The 16492-nt window shown below is 51.1% G+C and overlaps 6 protein-coding genes across 6 annotated transcripts; 3 read left to right on the forward strand and 3 right to left on the reverse strand.

The window, feature by feature from the left end:
- Positions 1-349: 349 nt before the first annotated feature.
- M430DRAFT_147217 (hypothetical protein) lies at positions 350-882 on the reverse strand (the record flags this gene model as incomplete). Its single annotated transcript, XM_024863052.1, has 3 exons — positions 713-882; positions 513-655; positions 350-425 (listed from the first exon to the last, which is right to left on the reverse strand). Exons 1-3 carry the CDS (start codon positions 719-721, stop codon positions 350-352), a joined length of 228 nt encoding a protein of 75 aa, XP_024716897.1. The 5' UTR covers positions 722-882.
- A 186-nt stretch (positions 883-1068) lies between these two features.
- M430DRAFT_37353 (hypothetical protein) lies at positions 1069-2547 on the forward strand. Its single transcript, XM_024867108.1, has 3 exons — positions 1069-1299; positions 1349-1481; positions 1656-2547. The coding sequence occupies exons 1-3, from the start codon at positions 1212-1214 to the stop codon at positions 2335-2337; spliced, it is 903 nt and encodes a 300-aa protein (XP_024716898.1). The 5' UTR covers positions 1069-1211; the 3' UTR covers positions 2338-2547.
- Positions 2548-3086: 539 nt separating this feature from the next.
- M430DRAFT_37354 (hypothetical protein) lies at positions 3087-4778 on the forward strand. The gene has a single exon (XM_024867109.1). It carries the CDS (start codon positions 3117-3119, stop codon positions 4632-4634), a length of 1518 nt encoding a protein of 505 aa, XP_024716899.1. The 5' UTR covers positions 3087-3116; the 3' UTR covers positions 4635-4778.
- Positions 4779-6418: 1640 nt separating this feature from the next.
- On the reverse strand, positions 6419-8153 carry M430DRAFT_109824 (hypothetical protein; the record flags this gene model as incomplete). The annotated part of the gene is made up of 3 exons (XM_024861309.1): positions 6419-6499; positions 6559-7599; positions 8034-8153. 3 exons carry the CDS (start codon positions 8151-8153, stop codon positions 6419-6421), a joined length of 1242 nt encoding a protein of 413 aa, XP_024716900.1.
- A 727-nt stretch (positions 8154-8880) lies between these two features.
- Positions 8881-11267, reverse strand: M430DRAFT_128537 (hypothetical protein). Its single transcript, XM_024862068.1, has 2 exons — positions 9263-11267; positions 8881-9214 (listed from the first exon to the last, which is right to left on the reverse strand). The coding sequence occupies exons 1-2, from the start codon at positions 10935-10937 to the stop codon at positions 9093-9095; spliced, it is 1797 nt and encodes a 598-aa protein (XP_024716901.1). The 5' UTR covers positions 10938-11267; the 3' UTR covers positions 8881-9092.
- Positions 11268-11608: 341 nt separating this feature from the next.
- M430DRAFT_53901 (hypothetical protein) lies at positions 11609-13979 on the forward strand (the record flags this gene model as incomplete). Its single annotated transcript, XM_024868428.1, has 4 exons — positions 11609-11966; positions 12018-12951; positions 13001-13764; positions 13837-13979. The coding sequence occupies 4 exons, from the start codon at positions 11609-11611 to the stop codon at positions 13977-13979; spliced, it is 2199 nt and encodes a 732-aa protein (XP_024716902.1).
- Positions 13980-16492: the final 2513 nt, after the last annotated feature.

A 16492-nucleotide genomic window follows, 5' to 3' on the forward strand; every position in this document is an offset into this window, starting at 1 on the left:
GCTGCCCCGCCTACTTCGCCGCAGGAAAAGGAGGTAGTGGTTAATGGGACGGCAGGAAAGGGGCAGGCTGTGGAGGCGCACTGAATAACTTCGCACACATGTGCGCAGGGCATGGGGGGAAAGTGTACCGTAAGCAGCACATTATGCATAGCATAGCCATGTCTGTCTAACGCCATGCTGGGTTCCCAATGCGCCTATCGCTCAAAACACCCACCGCGTGTCTCATTTCTTCATGACTTTCTCCACCCATCTAGCAAAAGCGCAACAGAAAACACTGACTTCTCTTCTACAAAACTCCCCCCATCTTCCGCAACGCACCGGGGTATCATGTCGGTATGAGAGGGAAAGCTCATTTCTTCTCCTCAAAGGTTGGGAAGCACTCCTTGAGCGTCTTGCTGTGCTTGTTCGCCGCGTGTTCGGTGAGGCTGAAGACAGGAGGGGGAGGTTAGCATAATCGGCCAGGGTTTTCAGAGCAGACGAAAAGAAAGAGAGAGAGAGAAAATAAAACATACGCAGGCGCACGCGTCGTCTTCAAGAATGTCGATTTGCAGATGTTGCATTGGATGTCCTTGGCCTGCTCGTTGACTTTCAGTTGCGACTTGGCGACTTTGGTCTCTTTGGCATTGCGTTCCCGCTTCGAGGCTGCCTTGGCTCCCTGTTGCGCACTGGGTTAGTACTCTCGAAATGCGTTAGTTAAGAGGAAGGTATGTACGTTTCCCATCTTGGCGAGCGATGCACACTTGGTAGAGGTGAGAGGTGGGATTTCCGGGGAGTTGAGTTTGGAGTTTTGAGTGGAAGAAACCTCTCGCTGCGGGATTTTGAAGGGCAGAAGAAAATAAGAAAATAAGAAAATATGCGACACGATCTCTCAAACTGGCCCGGTCTAGAATGTCCCGCGCATCCCGATACCTAATCGCCGTGCCTAACATAAACGTGCCGGTCTGCGTTTAGCCGCTAAACCGTATCTGGACTTGTAGACTTTATCTTGTACCTGTATGTACCTTATGTACCAATGTACCTCGATCGCTTCCTCACGCGTGCAGCTTCCGCCCAACTGCACCCTTCGAATCAATTCGACAACAATTCGGCATCGATACCCATCACTATTAGAAGCGCTATGAACGTGATCTGAACGCGTCAACCAATCTCCAGCTTCAACCAGAGTGCCCTCGGCAGCAAACCCCACCCCCGAATTTGAGAATATCGCAAACATGGCTGCCGCGGACCTGATTACCCTGCCCGAGTTTAGGGATGCGCTGAGCAGGTATCCGGCTCTTATTAGCAGTCTCACCAAGCCCGGTATCTATCTCTCCTCGACGTGATCCGAGTTTGGCTGATAATCGCAAAGCAAAGGCGGGTGTTGCAACTCTCGAGGAGCTCGATCAGTTTCGCTACGTCGATGCGCCGTCGCGTTTCTCCAAGAAGGCTGGCGGCAAAACACTCGAACTTGCTGATGTCCAGAAGCTGGTTGACTGGAAGCTGTAAGATCCCATTTTTCCCGATTTCTTTCCTTGCGGCGCAACTTGGATTTTCTATTCGGCGCATCGCGCTCTTTCGCGTGTTTTGAGATCGTCGAGCCGCGGAAAGTGATCGCCTCCAGCTCATCTTAGCAAAGTTGAGGCGCATACATGGACTTCATTCTGACAACGTTCCAGCCGCCATGGAACTTTTCGCCCTACACTCCCCAAGTTGGTTGCTTCCAACTCGGACGATGTTGTTAGGGACGCTACTTCCGATGCTTTCTCTCACTACGACAACGACCCGTCTGACATCTCGAAAACCATCGACAAGCTTACTAAGCCCTTGAAGGGAATAGGACCAGCTGCGGGATCCCTTATTCTGTCAATCCATGACCCGGAGAATGTCATCTTCTTCAGCGACGAAGCCTACCGCTGGTTGGTGAAAGGCGGCGAGAAAACCAAGATCCTGTACAATTCGTCAGAGTTCGAGGAACTTTACAACAAGGCCAAGGAACTGAAGAACAGGCTTCAGGTCTCCCCTATCGATATTGAGAAGGTCGCATACGTCCTCATTAGGGAGAGTGAGCCTGCCGATGAGCCCAAGCCAAAGAAGGAGCCAAGCGGAAGACCAAGGGGTAGACCTGCTAAACCAGACAGCGAGAAGAAGACCAAAAAGCCAGCTGTTCCGGGTCGTGGACGTGGACGTCCCCGTGGAAGCACCAAGGTTCCCCCCAAGCCACCAACAACTGGCGAGCCGAGGAAGAGAGGGAGACCCCCGAAAGATGGCGGAGGGGCCGCAAAATCGAACAAGAGACAGGCAACGGAGGAGGCGCAAGACCCGGGAAGCGCACACGACGAAAAGCGAGCGAAGGCTTGATTGCTACTATTAAGTATTATTAATTCGACTATTACTTCGACATTATGGTAATGAATAGTCCTTGGTTGGGGGAATAGGAAAGGATCCTCTGGGGCTGGCGTCGAAAGGAAAGTCTCGTTTTGCGGTTTATGGATTGCTGGCAAGCTGTAAGATATGATGACGGGAAACTTCTTGCTGTCGAGAATGGCAGATACTGTACTACACTGTGCACATATGGCCTTCTTTCTCTTGTGCCGTACGACTTGGTGAGCAAGTGGGACGATGCCCGGCAAAGCTGCCTTTGCGATATCCCGCTCTTCCTTCCATTCCTATAGTCCTCTGGTACCGCTTCATCGTAGTCTCGATGCGAGGCTGAATATGCAAGACAGCCGCCGCATTTCCTTCCCTTCTGTCAGCATCGACCAGCTTCTGCCAAAAAAGAAGACCAGACGATGAGAGCACATACGTCACACCACGAGTTGCTATTCCGAGAGAGAGAGGCGGCTCATAGCTTCGGCAGAGTTGCTCTGGCCGCGTTTTGGCATTTTAGCATTCGCTCATCCTTCCCTTTGTTCTCCGCTTTTCCCCACAAACGCGGGAAACCTTCGTCTCCATGTCGATGTGCCTTTAGCCATTTAAACGGCGCTGCGCTATTGGTCTGGCGACCTTCCTATCAGCTTTCTATTGTCTTCTTGAACTTCCCTTTGGGGTGGAAGTATAAGTATGGCTCGCATCGCTTCAAAGGTATTGTATATTTCTCCTGATCGTCTCTTTTGCATTGGTTTTTCTTTATCCCCATGATGCTCACAGCCCTTCGTCGAATAAGGCCGTCTTGCGGCGCAACCTACTCTCACGCCCGCACGCTCGCAACGGCAGCAGCAACAGCACCACACCCTCGCGAGAGGGGACCAAGGAAAGAGGGCGACATCTCTTCCGTCTTTGCCTCCCTCAGCGGGACTGAAGGCACCGCCCTCCCCGCGCGCTTCGCCGACGTCAAAAGCCATATCATCCGGGGCAACGAATCCGCCATCCAAGCGTCGTGGCTGCGACTCCTGAAAGCCCTCCGCAGCGAGATCGAACTCATCTCGAGCTCCGGGTCAGATATCATCCCCGAGATCGAGTCTTCCGAGATCAAGAACTTCTCGCGCACCCAGCCCTTCGCCTTTGCGCTGAAGAAACGCGGGGTAGCGATCCTACGGGGTGTCGTGGATCCTGACGTCGCATTGGGATGGAAGGAGGAGATACGGGCCTACATCCGCGCGAATCCATCCACAAAGGCCTTCCCTAAGGACAATCCGGCTGTCTATGAATTATACTGGTCTCCGGGGCAAGTGAAGGCCAGGGCGCATCCCAATGTGCTTGAGGCTCAGCGCTTCTTGATGTCGTTCTGGCATTCCAAGGATGCGGATGCGGCTATTAGTACGGAATATCCTGTCTCCTATGCAGATAGAGTGCGCATCCGGCCGCCGGGCGATTCAGGATTCGCGCTAGGACCACACGTCGACGGCGGATCGGTTGAGAGATGGGAGCCCGAGGGCTACGGGCTAGGAGACCCCTACCACTCCATCTTCGCAGGCAAGTTCGAAGAGTTCGACCCCTGGGAATCCTCCACGAGGCTCCGGGTGGAGAGCGATCTCTACAATGGCGCGGGGGCATGTAGCATGTTCCGCATGTTCCAGGGCTGGCTGAGCATGAGCGAGACGGGACCCGGTGAGGGGACGCTGTTCGTGAATCCGTTGTTTGGCCTCGCGACCAGCTATTTCCTCCTGCGCCCGTTCTTCTCGCCCCGCAATCCGGACCCGGCGAGGAGCGGCTATCTCGATGCGGAGAACTGGCAGCTGGATCCTGTGCAGACGCCGCTCCTCCAAGGCGCCTCTCTAGGCTGCACGCAGGAACTCACCAACACGCTGCATCCGCACCTCGAGCTCGACAAGACCATGGTGCACGTCCCGGTCGTGCAGCCGGGGGATTACGTAGCCTGGCATTGCGACACCCTGCATGCGGTGGATAAGATCCACAAGGGTGTGGGCGACAGCTCGGTGTTGTATATCCCCGCATGCCCCTTGACGGAGGCCAACGCCCGGTATCTCGTGCAGCAGAGAAATGCCTTCTTGGCTGGCACGCCCGGGCCGGATTTCCCCGGCGGAATGGGAGAGCGCGAACACGTGGGACGCATGGGTGTCAAAGATATCGAGCAAGCAGGAGGCGACGAGGCACTCCGAGCTATGGGATTGCAAGCCTGGGATTTGGACGCGAAGACGGAAAGGGAAAAGAGCTTCTTGAAAGCTATGAATCAGTGCTTGGAACTACCGGCGTGATGGAATTGAGATATTGGTCTTTTTTTTTAAACTTTATTGTGTCTGAGCGCGGAGTTAGGGGATGTTTGCATTTTGTCCGCTGATTCAGATGCCCTGTGCTGAATCTTCATACGAAAGTCGCGCGTGCTAAATAATAAAGCCTGTTTCTTCTTCCATGTTTCTTCTCCCTGAGTTAAAGCCGTAGGACATTTCAGAATCTCGAAGGTTACTGATATGATGTCTTGGATATGGATATTCTTATACTCAGCATCTTCGTACTGCGCTTACCCCTAGATAACGAGGTCAAGCTACTAAGAGGGTATTCGCAACATCCCAACAACCTTGCACATTATATATAGGCGGTGATGAATATCTCCCATCCTCAACCAGGCTAGTTTTTGAAATCTCCATGATCCAAAACTTCTTCACTACAAATCTCTTCAGGTACACGTGCTTTGAGCCATCATCTCCATCTCTATCTTTTCTCGAATAACATACCTACACCATCACCTAAGGTACCTTACCTTACCTTACCATACCAATCTCTCCTTAATATCCCTTACCTATCTACCTACCTAAGACAAGGCCTTAAGGTATCTCCACGAATATGAAAAGAAAAGTCGTTACCTACCTATTTATTCTCTACCTGATTTGAAACCAAGACTTCTTCTCTGTATAGGGAAGCGGAACTCTGTAGATAGGTATGGTATGGTAAGGTAAGGTATATAAGCGGGGAATGATTGATTTGTATTATGCATAAGTAGGCTGTTGGAACAGAAGGATATTTATTACAGATAGGAGGTAGGTAAGGTAAGCACGATCTCGATATTTCTGTATTTACCTACCTAGGAAAAGAAAAGTAAAGATGGAACGGAAGAGCAAGAGTTTATGTATAGCGTCTGGTTAGAGATCTTGGGGTAGGTGTTTAGGGACAGAGATAGATTATTTATTCGTGGTGGGAGAGGGGGGGTGGTCAGGTCGTGTACAGTATAGTTAGTACCTTACCTACCTTACCTATCTTACCTAGTGATATCGTATATACGAACTGTTATCAAAACTTCAGTACAAAACTTGTTTTATTTCTTAGCTTGGAGAACCAACCTGATCAGAACATGATTCTACTACATTCTTAGATATAATGAGATAGATAATAATAAGAGAGAGAAGTCGGTCATTCAAAAGAAAGAGGGGACTGACTGTAGGTAGGTAACTTCACATACAATATCAAAAAACACATACAATATCAAAAAGGCACGCAGAAAAAACGAGATATCAATTCGTTATAGAAACTATGATACAACCTTGCGCATATAGGCTCCCCTCCACTTCGCATCACCCATTCTCACTATTCGTCCATGTGTACCTCCTCCCCCACAAAACCATATCTCACGACGGGTATTTTCGTTTTTAATTTTCTTTGTTTTTTCAATTTGGTATTTCCTCCCTGTCCTTTCATATTTTTTGGCTTCTTTCCGAGCCGGGGAAAAGAAAAATATCTATCTATCTATTGATTGATCATCTCGTGATTAAAGATGGAGATGGTAGCCATCTTGAATACAGCCGCCCGAGGAGAAGGAGAAGAGAAATAACTGCAGAGGTCTAGGTGCAGAAAGAGGGCAGAGGAATCTAGCTTGAGTGGATTTCGAGAACGACGTTGCGTTATGAGACGTTCGGAATTGCTTTGGTGTTATTTTGATTGGCCTGGAGTCGGTTGAATGGCGGAAACTGCCAATAAATCGTCCACTCCACCGCCTGATGAGATCCGGGGTCAGAGGACAGAGCGAGGAGTTGAAGGTACGGCGGATTTACCACTCGTACTCTCCGGTCGCTTTGTGGAAAACGTATTCCTTGCCGTTGACCGTCAGAACTCCATCTTTCATCACGCACTTCCTGTGTTTCCAGCTTCGTCAGCAGGAAATTCCCGAGAGTGAGGGGTGGGAGACACGTACCACTTGTTCTTGACCCTCTGCACTTTGTCATACATGCAGAGCATGATGTGTCCCATGCCTTCATCATCATCCTCTTCCTCGTTCAAGCCGTCATCCGGGTCATCCAAATCGGAATTGATTGCATCCTCATCCAATTCATCCTTCACACCATCCTTGTCATCATCGTCATCCGAACCAGGTCCATCATGCTGTCCTTTGCCCGCACCCTCTGTCCTAACAACCTTGCGACGGCGCTTCTGCGCATTAGTAGCTTGATGCAAAGGCAGCATCAGTCCACCACCTTCCATACTTTGGCCCATAGCCATTATCCTCTCCCGGATCATGTTGTCAATTTGAATGCGTCCCATGGTCTCCTCACCGCACTTAATCACACCAAACGATTCCTCAATCTCATCACCAGCACCATCAGTCTGCGCACCGCTAACGCCATTCTGGCTGTGAAGACGCTGTTGAGCCTGGGCGGCCTGCTGAGCCATTGCATGTCTGTACTGCTCCTGGGTCATTTGGGGTCTCTGGGGCTGCATTGGTTGTGGACGCTGCTGTTGCATCTGCGACATTTGCTGTTGGTTAAATGCTTGCTGCTGTTGTTGCTGTTGCTGCTGCTGCTGTTGTTGCTGCTGTTGCTGTTGCTGTTGCTGCTGTTGTTGTTGCTGGTGCACAGCTTGCTGGACGTTCTGTGGTGGTTGTGGAACATTGCCTTGAATCGCATTAATAGATGCGGCAGCCCTTTGCCCATAACTGGCTTGAAGATGCTGGGCAGCCCGTTGTTGAGCGGTGGTGGCATTAGGGTTGGTGAGGACTGGTTTCTGGAAGGTTGGCTGCTGAGTCATCGGACTTTCGAGACCGGGCTCGGTTTTGATGCGAGGAGCATTGTTCTGTGGAGGCTGAGGAACAAAGTTTTGGGGCGGGGCACTCATGGGCTGATAATTGCCAACATTTGAGGGGACCGTAGGAGGATTGACGATGGGTTGTGGTTCAGGCTTCGGGTCCCATGGGAAGGTAGCGACCTGAAGTTGAGACAGCTTTTGTTGCCATCCCTAGGAAACATGTTAGGAGGTGCAATCTTCAACATCACATAGCAGTAGAGAGTATCTACTCTCCAACATGGCTCCTGAAAAGGAGAAAGAAAGGGAGTGGGAAGATGGCTGACACACGGCCAGGGCCCACGTGACCGGGAGACGGCCCAAAACGCACTAGCGCATGGTCAGAAACCGACAAGCGAAAAGCCTGGGTATAAAGCCAAATACCGAGGGTCGCCCACCCGTGAAAATTGAAGGGCCAGCGCACAGGCAGCATGGGAGAGAAGAGAATCTCGCATATCAACACCAACAACGACCATCTCGTCGATGGAGCCATGCGACAGTGGAAAAGCATCGCTTGATGAATCAAGAGTTGGAAAATGCAATGGAGAGAAGATAAAAGCAAGGTATCTGATGAGATCGCTGTGACGGATGGAGAGCGATGACCATACCTGTCTTAACTCCTCGAGAACGTGTTCATCAACGCCACCCTCCTCGAAATCGACTCTGGAGCTTTCGACGACATCCGCAATGATCTGCTGATAGATATTTCCGACCTGCGTATTCGACATCTTGCCGGTGTTGGTGGTCGCGATAAGTAGCGGGGAGATCGTGAGAGCACCGTATGGCTACTGAGCTCTGGAACGGTGCGACAACGGGGCTCTTGGACTACTCCACTATTCTTTGGGCACTGCTACTCACTTGCGCAAGGGAAGTCGGATATCGACGACGGGGTTCAGGTGGTTGGCGGGGTCGAGAGGGTGGTGGGTGAGAAAGAGAGCGTAGGCCGCCGGGTCGCAAAACGTCCCCTCCACACAACCACAAGCGAAGATGTGACTCGTTTAGGTAGGCTATTCGGATTCCTGACTATCTGATTCAATTTCGTAGAGGGTTTTATTTGTGTTGCCGCAATGTAGAGGGACGACTGTGGTCCTGGCCTGCGGAGTTGTATGAGGGAGACGCCTTGCCCCGAGATATGGCGCTCGCGGCTCTTAGCTCGCTTACTAATATATGCGCAGAGCCTCACTTCGCGGCATTTCACTACTGGGATGAAGCCCACCTCTTATGGTACTTAAATCTTCACCTGTCTAGTTATTTCATTCAATGAATTAGATCTTCATGAAATCGGCATTCTTGTCAAAAGTGAATCGAATTGTCGTGGTTTCCCTGTTCGGGGTCAGGGTAGAAGTGAGAACTAATAGATATTAATAATGTTCTCCATATCATAATTATACAATCCTCGTTGATTAGATATCTAAGTACAAGGTTTTGGCTACGTAGGACCTGCCCGTTCAGAATGCCATGCCCCTTTCCAGTCATCCATCGTTAAGCATTATTCGCACCAGGTGAAGCACTTTCGGCCATGGGCATTGAGAGAGATCAAGAACAACTCCCCAACTCCACGCTGTAAAATCCAACCGCTAATGCCAGTATGGAAATCCTTCTTATACTTTACCAGTTGCTCTCAGGGAAGCCCGGGCACTTCCTAGAGGCTTGATGACTGCCACTCTCTAGCGGATAGTCATTTGCTTAACCATATCAGCCTTTCCAGAGGCACCAGACGCGCCTGCGGACGAACTCGCACCAGCCTTCTTCTCGAAGATCTTCCAGAACTTCAAGCTCTCATCGGCAGCTAGAAGAGGTCAGCAACGTCCAAACCAGTTAGAACAATTGTACTTACCAGCTGTTGCAAGCATCTGTCCATCGGGGCTAAGGCAGCTGTGAAGCACTCGGGTCTCGTGGGCTGGAATCTCAACGTTGCGCACCAAAGTTGGGTAGCTCCAGATACTGAGAGAGTTGTCGGGGAAACCGCTAGTGCTAACAATTTCCTTGTAGTGAGGGCTCCATCGAAGACTGGTGACTTGGGAGCCAGTGTCGATGCTGTTCACTCGTGCCCCAGTGGTAGAGTTCCAGAAGTGGATATGACGGTCGTATGATCCACCACCAGTAGCGAGGAGGTTTGGCTGCCATGGGCACCAGCTGAGAGCCTTGACTGCAGCCTTGTGGTTGGTCTTGGTGAACTTGGGCACAGCCAAGGAACGAGCGTCCCAGATAGAGACGAGGTTGTCATTTCCGCCAGTTGCAAGTTGAGCTCCATCAGCTCGCCACTCGAGGCCACAGACCTCAGAGGTGTGAGAAACGAGTTCGGCGATCTTGTGCTGGGCGATACGGACATCATGGTTGAAGACGAGGCCAGATCGTGCACCGGTTGACAAGGTGTGTTTGTTCCAACCCATGACGCCAACACGAGTGTCATGTCCATGCATGCTTCGGAGCTTGGTTCCTTCTTCAACATCCCAGATTTGAACTTCTCCCGTGCCCAGACCAACACTGACATAGGCTCCATCACCCGACCATTTGACACTGCTAACGTAGGTATCTGGGCTAGTTTCCAAAAGAGAGTTGACTGTGCCGGTCTCGGCGGACCAGACATAGACGTTGCGCTCCAGACCGATAGCAACTTGGTTGCCTGAAGACCAGTCAAGGAGATTGAGATAGTAGTCGTCTACTAGACCTGGGGCGTCGAGAACACGTTCGGGAGCTGTTGCGACACGACGTCTGAATTGGGCTGATGCAACATTAGCATTTTTGAGAGGGCGGTTGTATTGCGAGCGAAGGTCAACTGGTTTTGAAGACTCAGGAGGGGCGGGCTTGAATTCCAGGATTCTCTGGTTGAGGGAGACACCGCAAGCTGAAGCAAGAGAGTCTTGGTAAGCAACGGTGTTGGGTGAAGGGCGGGAATAGGTGGATGTCTCATCGTCATCGTTCAACGATAACGATTCAAGTGCTGCCAGAGCATCATCTGCGGCGGCCGACAAGACAGATGAGCTTTCCCCACCACTTGTCTTTGGGCGTTGCTTGTCGCTGATGTCGAGCTTGCCGGAGCCCACGGTGGCAATAGCTGAGCTAGCGGCGCGGTTTGGGATGAATCGATCGCCGAAGGAAAGGGTGGTCTTGGTAGACTTTTGACGAAGGGGACCCTTCCTTGATCGACTGCTGGCAGGTGTCTTGCAACCAGTGCCAGTAAGTGCAAAGTCGGAGACACCGAGTTCCAGAGCACGACGAGGTGTCTGCGTGGTTCTGGCAATGTTAGACTTTGGCGAGTCGCGGTGTGTGCTTCTTGAAGTCGACTTTGAGAAATGTGATGTAAGGTTTCCACCGTATGTTGACTTGGATGCCCTGGCACTGTCGTTGTCTGATGCTCTCTTCTCAGGTGTGAATGGGGAGGAATTGTTCATAGACAAAGTCGTAGTTCGTGTGCGAGGAGAAGGTGTCAAGGGCATCCGTCCGCCAGCGGTACGGGTGGAGAAGATCCCGGCGTGGGACTTGATTGGGGTAGATACTGCGGTTGCCATTTTGCAATATCAAGGTATGATCTCGGTCGAAAGACAAATAAATGTATCGATCGATGATAGAGAGGTTCGGTATATCGAACGAGCTCCAAGAGACTCAACCTAATGGTTCCTGGTAAGTTTGGGTTAGTATGATCGTTGTGTTGTGCTCGATATATCGAAGGGTCCTTCGAAGAATGGCTTAAGTCGGAGGGCGATCACTGGCGTTGTACTGAGTACGTGGCAGAGAGATCTAGTGGACTTGAAGGATTCTTGTTTGAAGGATTGAGGATGGATATGAGAGAGAGAGAGAGGTGAAGGAGGGAAGCGGGTTTGTAGAGGTGCAAATGTGCGAGCAAAGGAAGATGAGAATGGTACGTCGTCGAGTCTCTTTTGAAGGGAGGAGAATGTTTACCAAACTAGCGCAGTTGTCAACAGCAACGTCTGCGGTGCCTGAATGCCTGAGGACGACACGGCAAGTCCCGCCTTCTCCACCGAACCGTATCGCATCACGAAATCTGTTTGACGAGAGAGCAAAGCGCCGGCCAAATGAAGATCACCTCATTCTCGCCCGTGGAAGTCTATTGAGTCTGACTTCTGTGCTTCCGAAAGCCTTCAATCCCGTCTTCGATATATTGGGGATATATCGAGGTACCCTTGCAGCTTGAGCATGACCACTTGAGGGTTCTGCAAGCATGGCTCAGCCTTCCACTCCCGCCGGAGCCCCTCACTCCCTCAACAATCAAGTCGGTCCCGTACTTACCCCGGGCTCAGCGGCCTCCTCAAACAACACATTTCTCATGCCCAATTCTCCCATGAAGAGACGCCTGAGCACGGATGGCTACCAACCCAAGGTGACCAGGACTTTGGGTCAACGGCCTGCCTGTTTGGTCAACGCTTCGGTCACCTACTGTGGTAACAACCAAATCTATGCTTTTGGCGGCTTTGACCAGTATACCGACGAGGTCTACAATCATGTGCTGAAGCTGGATCTGGTCAGTTACCAGTGGAGCTTGGTCGATAACTATGGAGACATTCCAGGGGTCAGAATGGGTACGTCTTCTCTCTGGCCCTTCTAAATCTTCACCAATTGACTTTGGATAGGTCACACCGCCACGCTGTACCAGGGAGACAAATTGTTGATATTTGGCGGCGAGAACGAACATCGAGCGTACCTTTCCGACCTTATAATCTTCGATCTTAAGACTGCACACTGGACGCAACCAACGGTGACGGGCACTATCCCAAAAGGCAGAGCAAGACATGCAGCCCTGCTCCACGATGACAAGTTGTTTATAGTTGGGGGAATAACTGGTCATGAGAACTACGTCCTTGACGATATTTGTTACCTTGATCTGAAGACCTTCACATGGTCGAGAGCATGGAAATTTGTTGCCAGATACGACCACTCAGTCTACGTCTGGAATGATCGTGTATGGGTCTTCGGAGGTTTGAGCGCAGATATGGACAAGATTGGTGATATTTGGTGGTTGGATCTCAAAGGCAGTCCCGCTTTTGACTCCCCTCCACTATTTGGCTCTCTCGATAGGCAAGCTGCCTTGAGCAGGATTAGTGGCTCGGCTCGAGCTTCGTACGGCATTGCACCGTCACCACCTGTGGTTGGAAGCTCAGGTTATGCCGCAAACTCTAGCAGCGCGCAAGTCAATCCACTCTTATTTCAGAGGCGAACATCGCCTCTGGTTGCTCCTGGTGCGATCTCCTCGTTAAAATTTGTTTCTGGTCCCAATATCCCAGCACAAGGCTCAGGCATGCACTTCCATGTGTATACGTCTGGAACGTTGCTCGATTTTGTAACTCCCGCCGCGACTATCACCCCACAGGAATGCTCTCTATCGGCATTGGATCTCGATACTTTACGATGGCAGAAACTTGCTGAAGGTCAAGATATATTCAAACTGGGATACAGGTGGCATTACTGTACCATGAACGAAGATGGAACTAAAGCATGGCTACTGGGTTGTCCCACAGACCCGACTGCAACGGATCTAGGCCCTGGTGGCTTTGAGGAATACCTTAGGTCGGTCAAAATCCCATGAATTTACGACTGCTCAACTGACTAGATTTAGTGACATTATGGAAATTGACCTTAGTCGTTATGGCATTCTCGGCAATAAAATGTCCCCTGAACCCTGTGCGGAAACGTCACGGCCTGCCTCAACCATCGTCCCACCTTCCAAAGGCCTCGGAGGAGACCTTGCAAAACTCTTCAACTTACATCCGGATACCGGCAGCGGAACGGACTTCACCATCACTGCATTGAAAGATGGCGATTGGGACGATGAAGAGCTTGTGAGCTCCAGCATGATGCATACAGCAGATCAAGGTCAACAGCAATGGCTCTCACCTGATGCATCCACGTCTCCTCCTATCTATGTCCACAAACTCATCTTGCAGGCTAGATGGCCACACTTTGCACGGCTTTACAAGTCTCAGATGGAGGAATTCCACACCAAAAGGATGCATATCCCCGAACCCTACAGCGTTGTTAAAGCTTTCCTTTACTACCTCTACACTGACAGTATTTTTCCTGAAGATTGTGCAGAATTGAATGATGTTGCTGGACTGCTGGTCATGTCGAACATCTACAACATCCCGCATCTCCGACTCCTTTGCGTGAACCGGCTCTCCAAAGAACTCGACGTCAAGCATGCCTGCGTCATCTGGCACTGTGCCGGCATTGCAAACGAAGACTGGCTTCGAAAGCGAGCCGCCAGCTTCTGCCTCATGCACTGGGGCCGAATCGTGCGCACGCCCGGTTTTCAGAAGCTCCCACGGCAGGCGATCGTCGAGCTCTCGCAGGAAATCGACGAGGAAGGCCGCGTAGTTGGAGGTGAGCATGACGAAAGTTCCGACGATGGACTTGACCTTAGTTATACGAACATCTATTAATACATATCGCTAGCTGAAGAACTCGAATACGTCGGCGGACTCGGGGGCTCCCGGTTCGGCTTCGGTGGCGCGGAGAGGAAGGTCAGCGTCGGCAGTAGTCAGACGCAGACCCTAGGCTCCGAGGCCGACGAGAACGAGGAAATGGAAATGACGTAGGTTTTTCGAGAGTGTACGAGACGAGGCGTTCGGGTGTGCTATACTATCCTCTGGGAACGAAGAATAAATAAATAAATAGGTTGGGAAGGTAGCATAGCTTGGGAGTTGAGGTCTGGCCGGGCTTGAGTTGTGTACCCTTCTGCTAGAGATACCAAAAATTGGGTGTGGAGTCAAGTCAAGTCACCAAGGTATGTACGTATGTCCCTTATGTATATCTGGAAGGCGAATCCATATCCGACTTGCATATATATATGTCAATATGTAAATTAGTTCGCTGCGAACAGTGCTCATCCTAATAGATCATCTTATATCCTTGAGGTACCTCGGACCTGAAGAGTCGTGTATGTGCATGCATGTGCTTGGCCTCAAGGCTTGGCTTTCGTTCCCACATCAGGGGTAAGGTTTTGACAAATTCCAATTCATGGAATCAGATAACCACGTACGATGCTCTCTCAGAACAAAAAAATACCTCGGGTTGCTGTTCTACAAACTCCCCTCCCTCTGGATTCCCGAGCCAAGTGAAAAACAGAAGAAGCGGAATCAGGGATGGGAGATATAGAACCGCAGCGTGGTGGTGATGGTGATGGTGATAGTAACAGTGAAGAAAAGCATGTGATATTAAGAAAATCCGCAAATAAACCGACTCTAAGAAGAAGCATGAAATGCAATTCGCCCTCTGGCCCAGATAGACGTCTCCTTGATACTTATCAAGACCTAAGCAGACCGAGACACGAAGCACGAAACAATAGTATACTGCTCTTCTTTGTGTAGACTCTCAGAAACTGTCATCACTCAAGATCACAAGCTTCGGAATCTCCTCCGTTAAATCGCCACCGGAGACCCAACACTGCGGTTCCCCTTGCCTTGCGGAGCTAGGAGATCCGAATAATTTCCGAGTCACTTACAGCTGAAAGCGCGGGGATATTTGTGATATAATACCATATTGCGCGCATAAGTGACCAGTCTCTTGTGCTACCACATCGAAGGGATGGATCATGGATGCCTGCTTGGTCTGCAAGAAATCAGGGGGAGATAGATGAGATAGATGGTATGGTGTTGGGAGGGGACAAGGATCAGAAGAAGTTCCTCGGCAAGTAAGGCTGAAGGCTAGCTAGCTGAAGCAGAACATCCTCCCGCCGCGGCCCATTATTCGACCCAGAACCTGGTCCTAGACACGCCGACTACGACGTCAACGCACATGAACAAAGAAGGGAACCCTAATGCCCGTATAGCCAGCCGTCTTCTAGTCGCACAGGCTCAGCACGCGGACTACGACGTTGTAGAGACAGTAAGACACGCAAGGGAGAGAACACACACATCGACCTTCCATTCTGGCGTGCAGGTTCTTGCTTCGCGCGTTGGTTCAGCGGACACATCGCTGGCTTTCCATATCCCTGGACCCTGACCCCTCAGCCGTGATATTGGTTTAAGATGAGGCCGACGAACGGGTGACCTTAGTACTTTCCCTAGTGACGGTTCAGAGCCGAGAAAAAGCTTCTCTCGTAAATCAAGCCATATGAGGCTTGTCATTCAAATGCCTCTAAGCCTCTAAGGACAAGCTGCCGTCTAAAGCGACGCGGCAAAAGAATGGCGGGACCTTTCGCGTCTCCAGGAAGCCGGGCGAAGAGTGTTCGGAGCCTGATACGAAGATGCGAAGGGGGGGGAGGGGCTCAGGGAATGCCCTGCTTCGAGTTCAAGTGGGATGCGCTATTGCTCTGCTCCGCATCTAAGACCGTTGATCAGCGGCGATTTCGATCCCACCACGCCCGGAGCGAACCGTTGCAGAAAGCTGGCCATGAGGCGGAGGGTGACTGGTGGAGGGGAAGGAGAAGAATCAGCTCTCGATGGTCATTGGAGTGTGGTGAACGTGGGTGAACCTGGCGCTTGCAGGAAGGGACCGCGTCTCTGTCTATTGATTCTGCACTTGGACGTGTAGCGCGTCGATCCACTTGACCGCCAGTCTTCCAGGAGTCTGGTTCTTGCCTGCTTTTTAGACGGCGAGATCCCAGCGGAGAGTAAAGGTGGACGATGGACGGTGGAGGAGAGAGTTGTGAGACACACATCGGAGGCATGTTGGTTCGACGCTTCTGCGGACGGACGTGGTACTGCTGAGACGGCGCAAGATCAAGGGATCAACCACCACGTATCCGAGGTAGTGTATTCACAATACATACGGTGCGGAGTATCAGGGTCCGTAGTCGAAGGAATGATCGGATTCATGTGCACGAGTCCTCGGGACCTCGCATGTCACCTGTTGCAAACCACGTGATATCAAATGCAAGTCCGCATTGCTCATATACCTTACCTACCTTACCTATCATCTCCTCTCTCATCACCTCTTCACATCCTGATCTCTCTCTCAAGATGATGCACCCGACGTACCACAACCAGCGGGTTGAGAATCGCTGTCGGTGAAAAGTATTTGTAATTCATCCCATCCTTTGGCGCACCTTGTCCTCACCCGCCCGTCCTAAAAGCTGACCTCAGTAGATCAGCGGTGACATACAGCACAG

Source organism: Amorphotheca resinae, assembly GCF_003019875.1.
Source record: "Amorphotheca resinae ATCC 22711 unplaced genomic scaffold M430scaffold_13, whole genome shotgun sequence".
In the NCBI taxonomy this organism is placed as follows: Eukaryota; Fungi; Ascomycota; class Leotiomycetes; order Helotiales; family Amorphothecaceae; genus Amorphotheca; species Amorphotheca resinae.

Bases quoted from the DNA above. Each gene is read 5' to 3' on its own strand.
- M430DRAFT_37353 (XM_024867108.1), top strand. From the start codon at position 1,212: ATGGCTGCCGCGGACCTGATTACCCTGCCCGAGTTTAGGGATGCGCTG. The intron at 1,300-1,348 runs GTATCTATCTCT...ATAATCGCAAAG, and splicing joins TAGCAGTCTCACCAAGCCCG to CAAAGGCGGGTGTTGCAACT. The intron at 1,482-1,655 runs GTAAGATCCCAT...ACAACGTTCCAG, and splicing joins AAGCTGGTTGACTGGAAGCT to CCGCCATGGAACTTTTCGCC.
- M430DRAFT_37354 (XM_024867109.1), top strand. From the start codon at position 3,117: ATGCTCACAGCCCTTCGTCGAATAAGGCCGTCTTGCGGCGCAACCTAC.
- M430DRAFT_128537 (XM_024862068.1), bottom strand. From the start codon at position 10,937: ATGGCAACCGCAGTATCTACCCCAATCAAGTCCCACGCCGGGATCTTC. The intron at 9,215-9,262 runs GTAAGTACAATT...GACCTCTTCTAG, and splicing joins ACAGATGCTTGCAACAGCTG to CTGCCGATGAGAGCTTGAAG.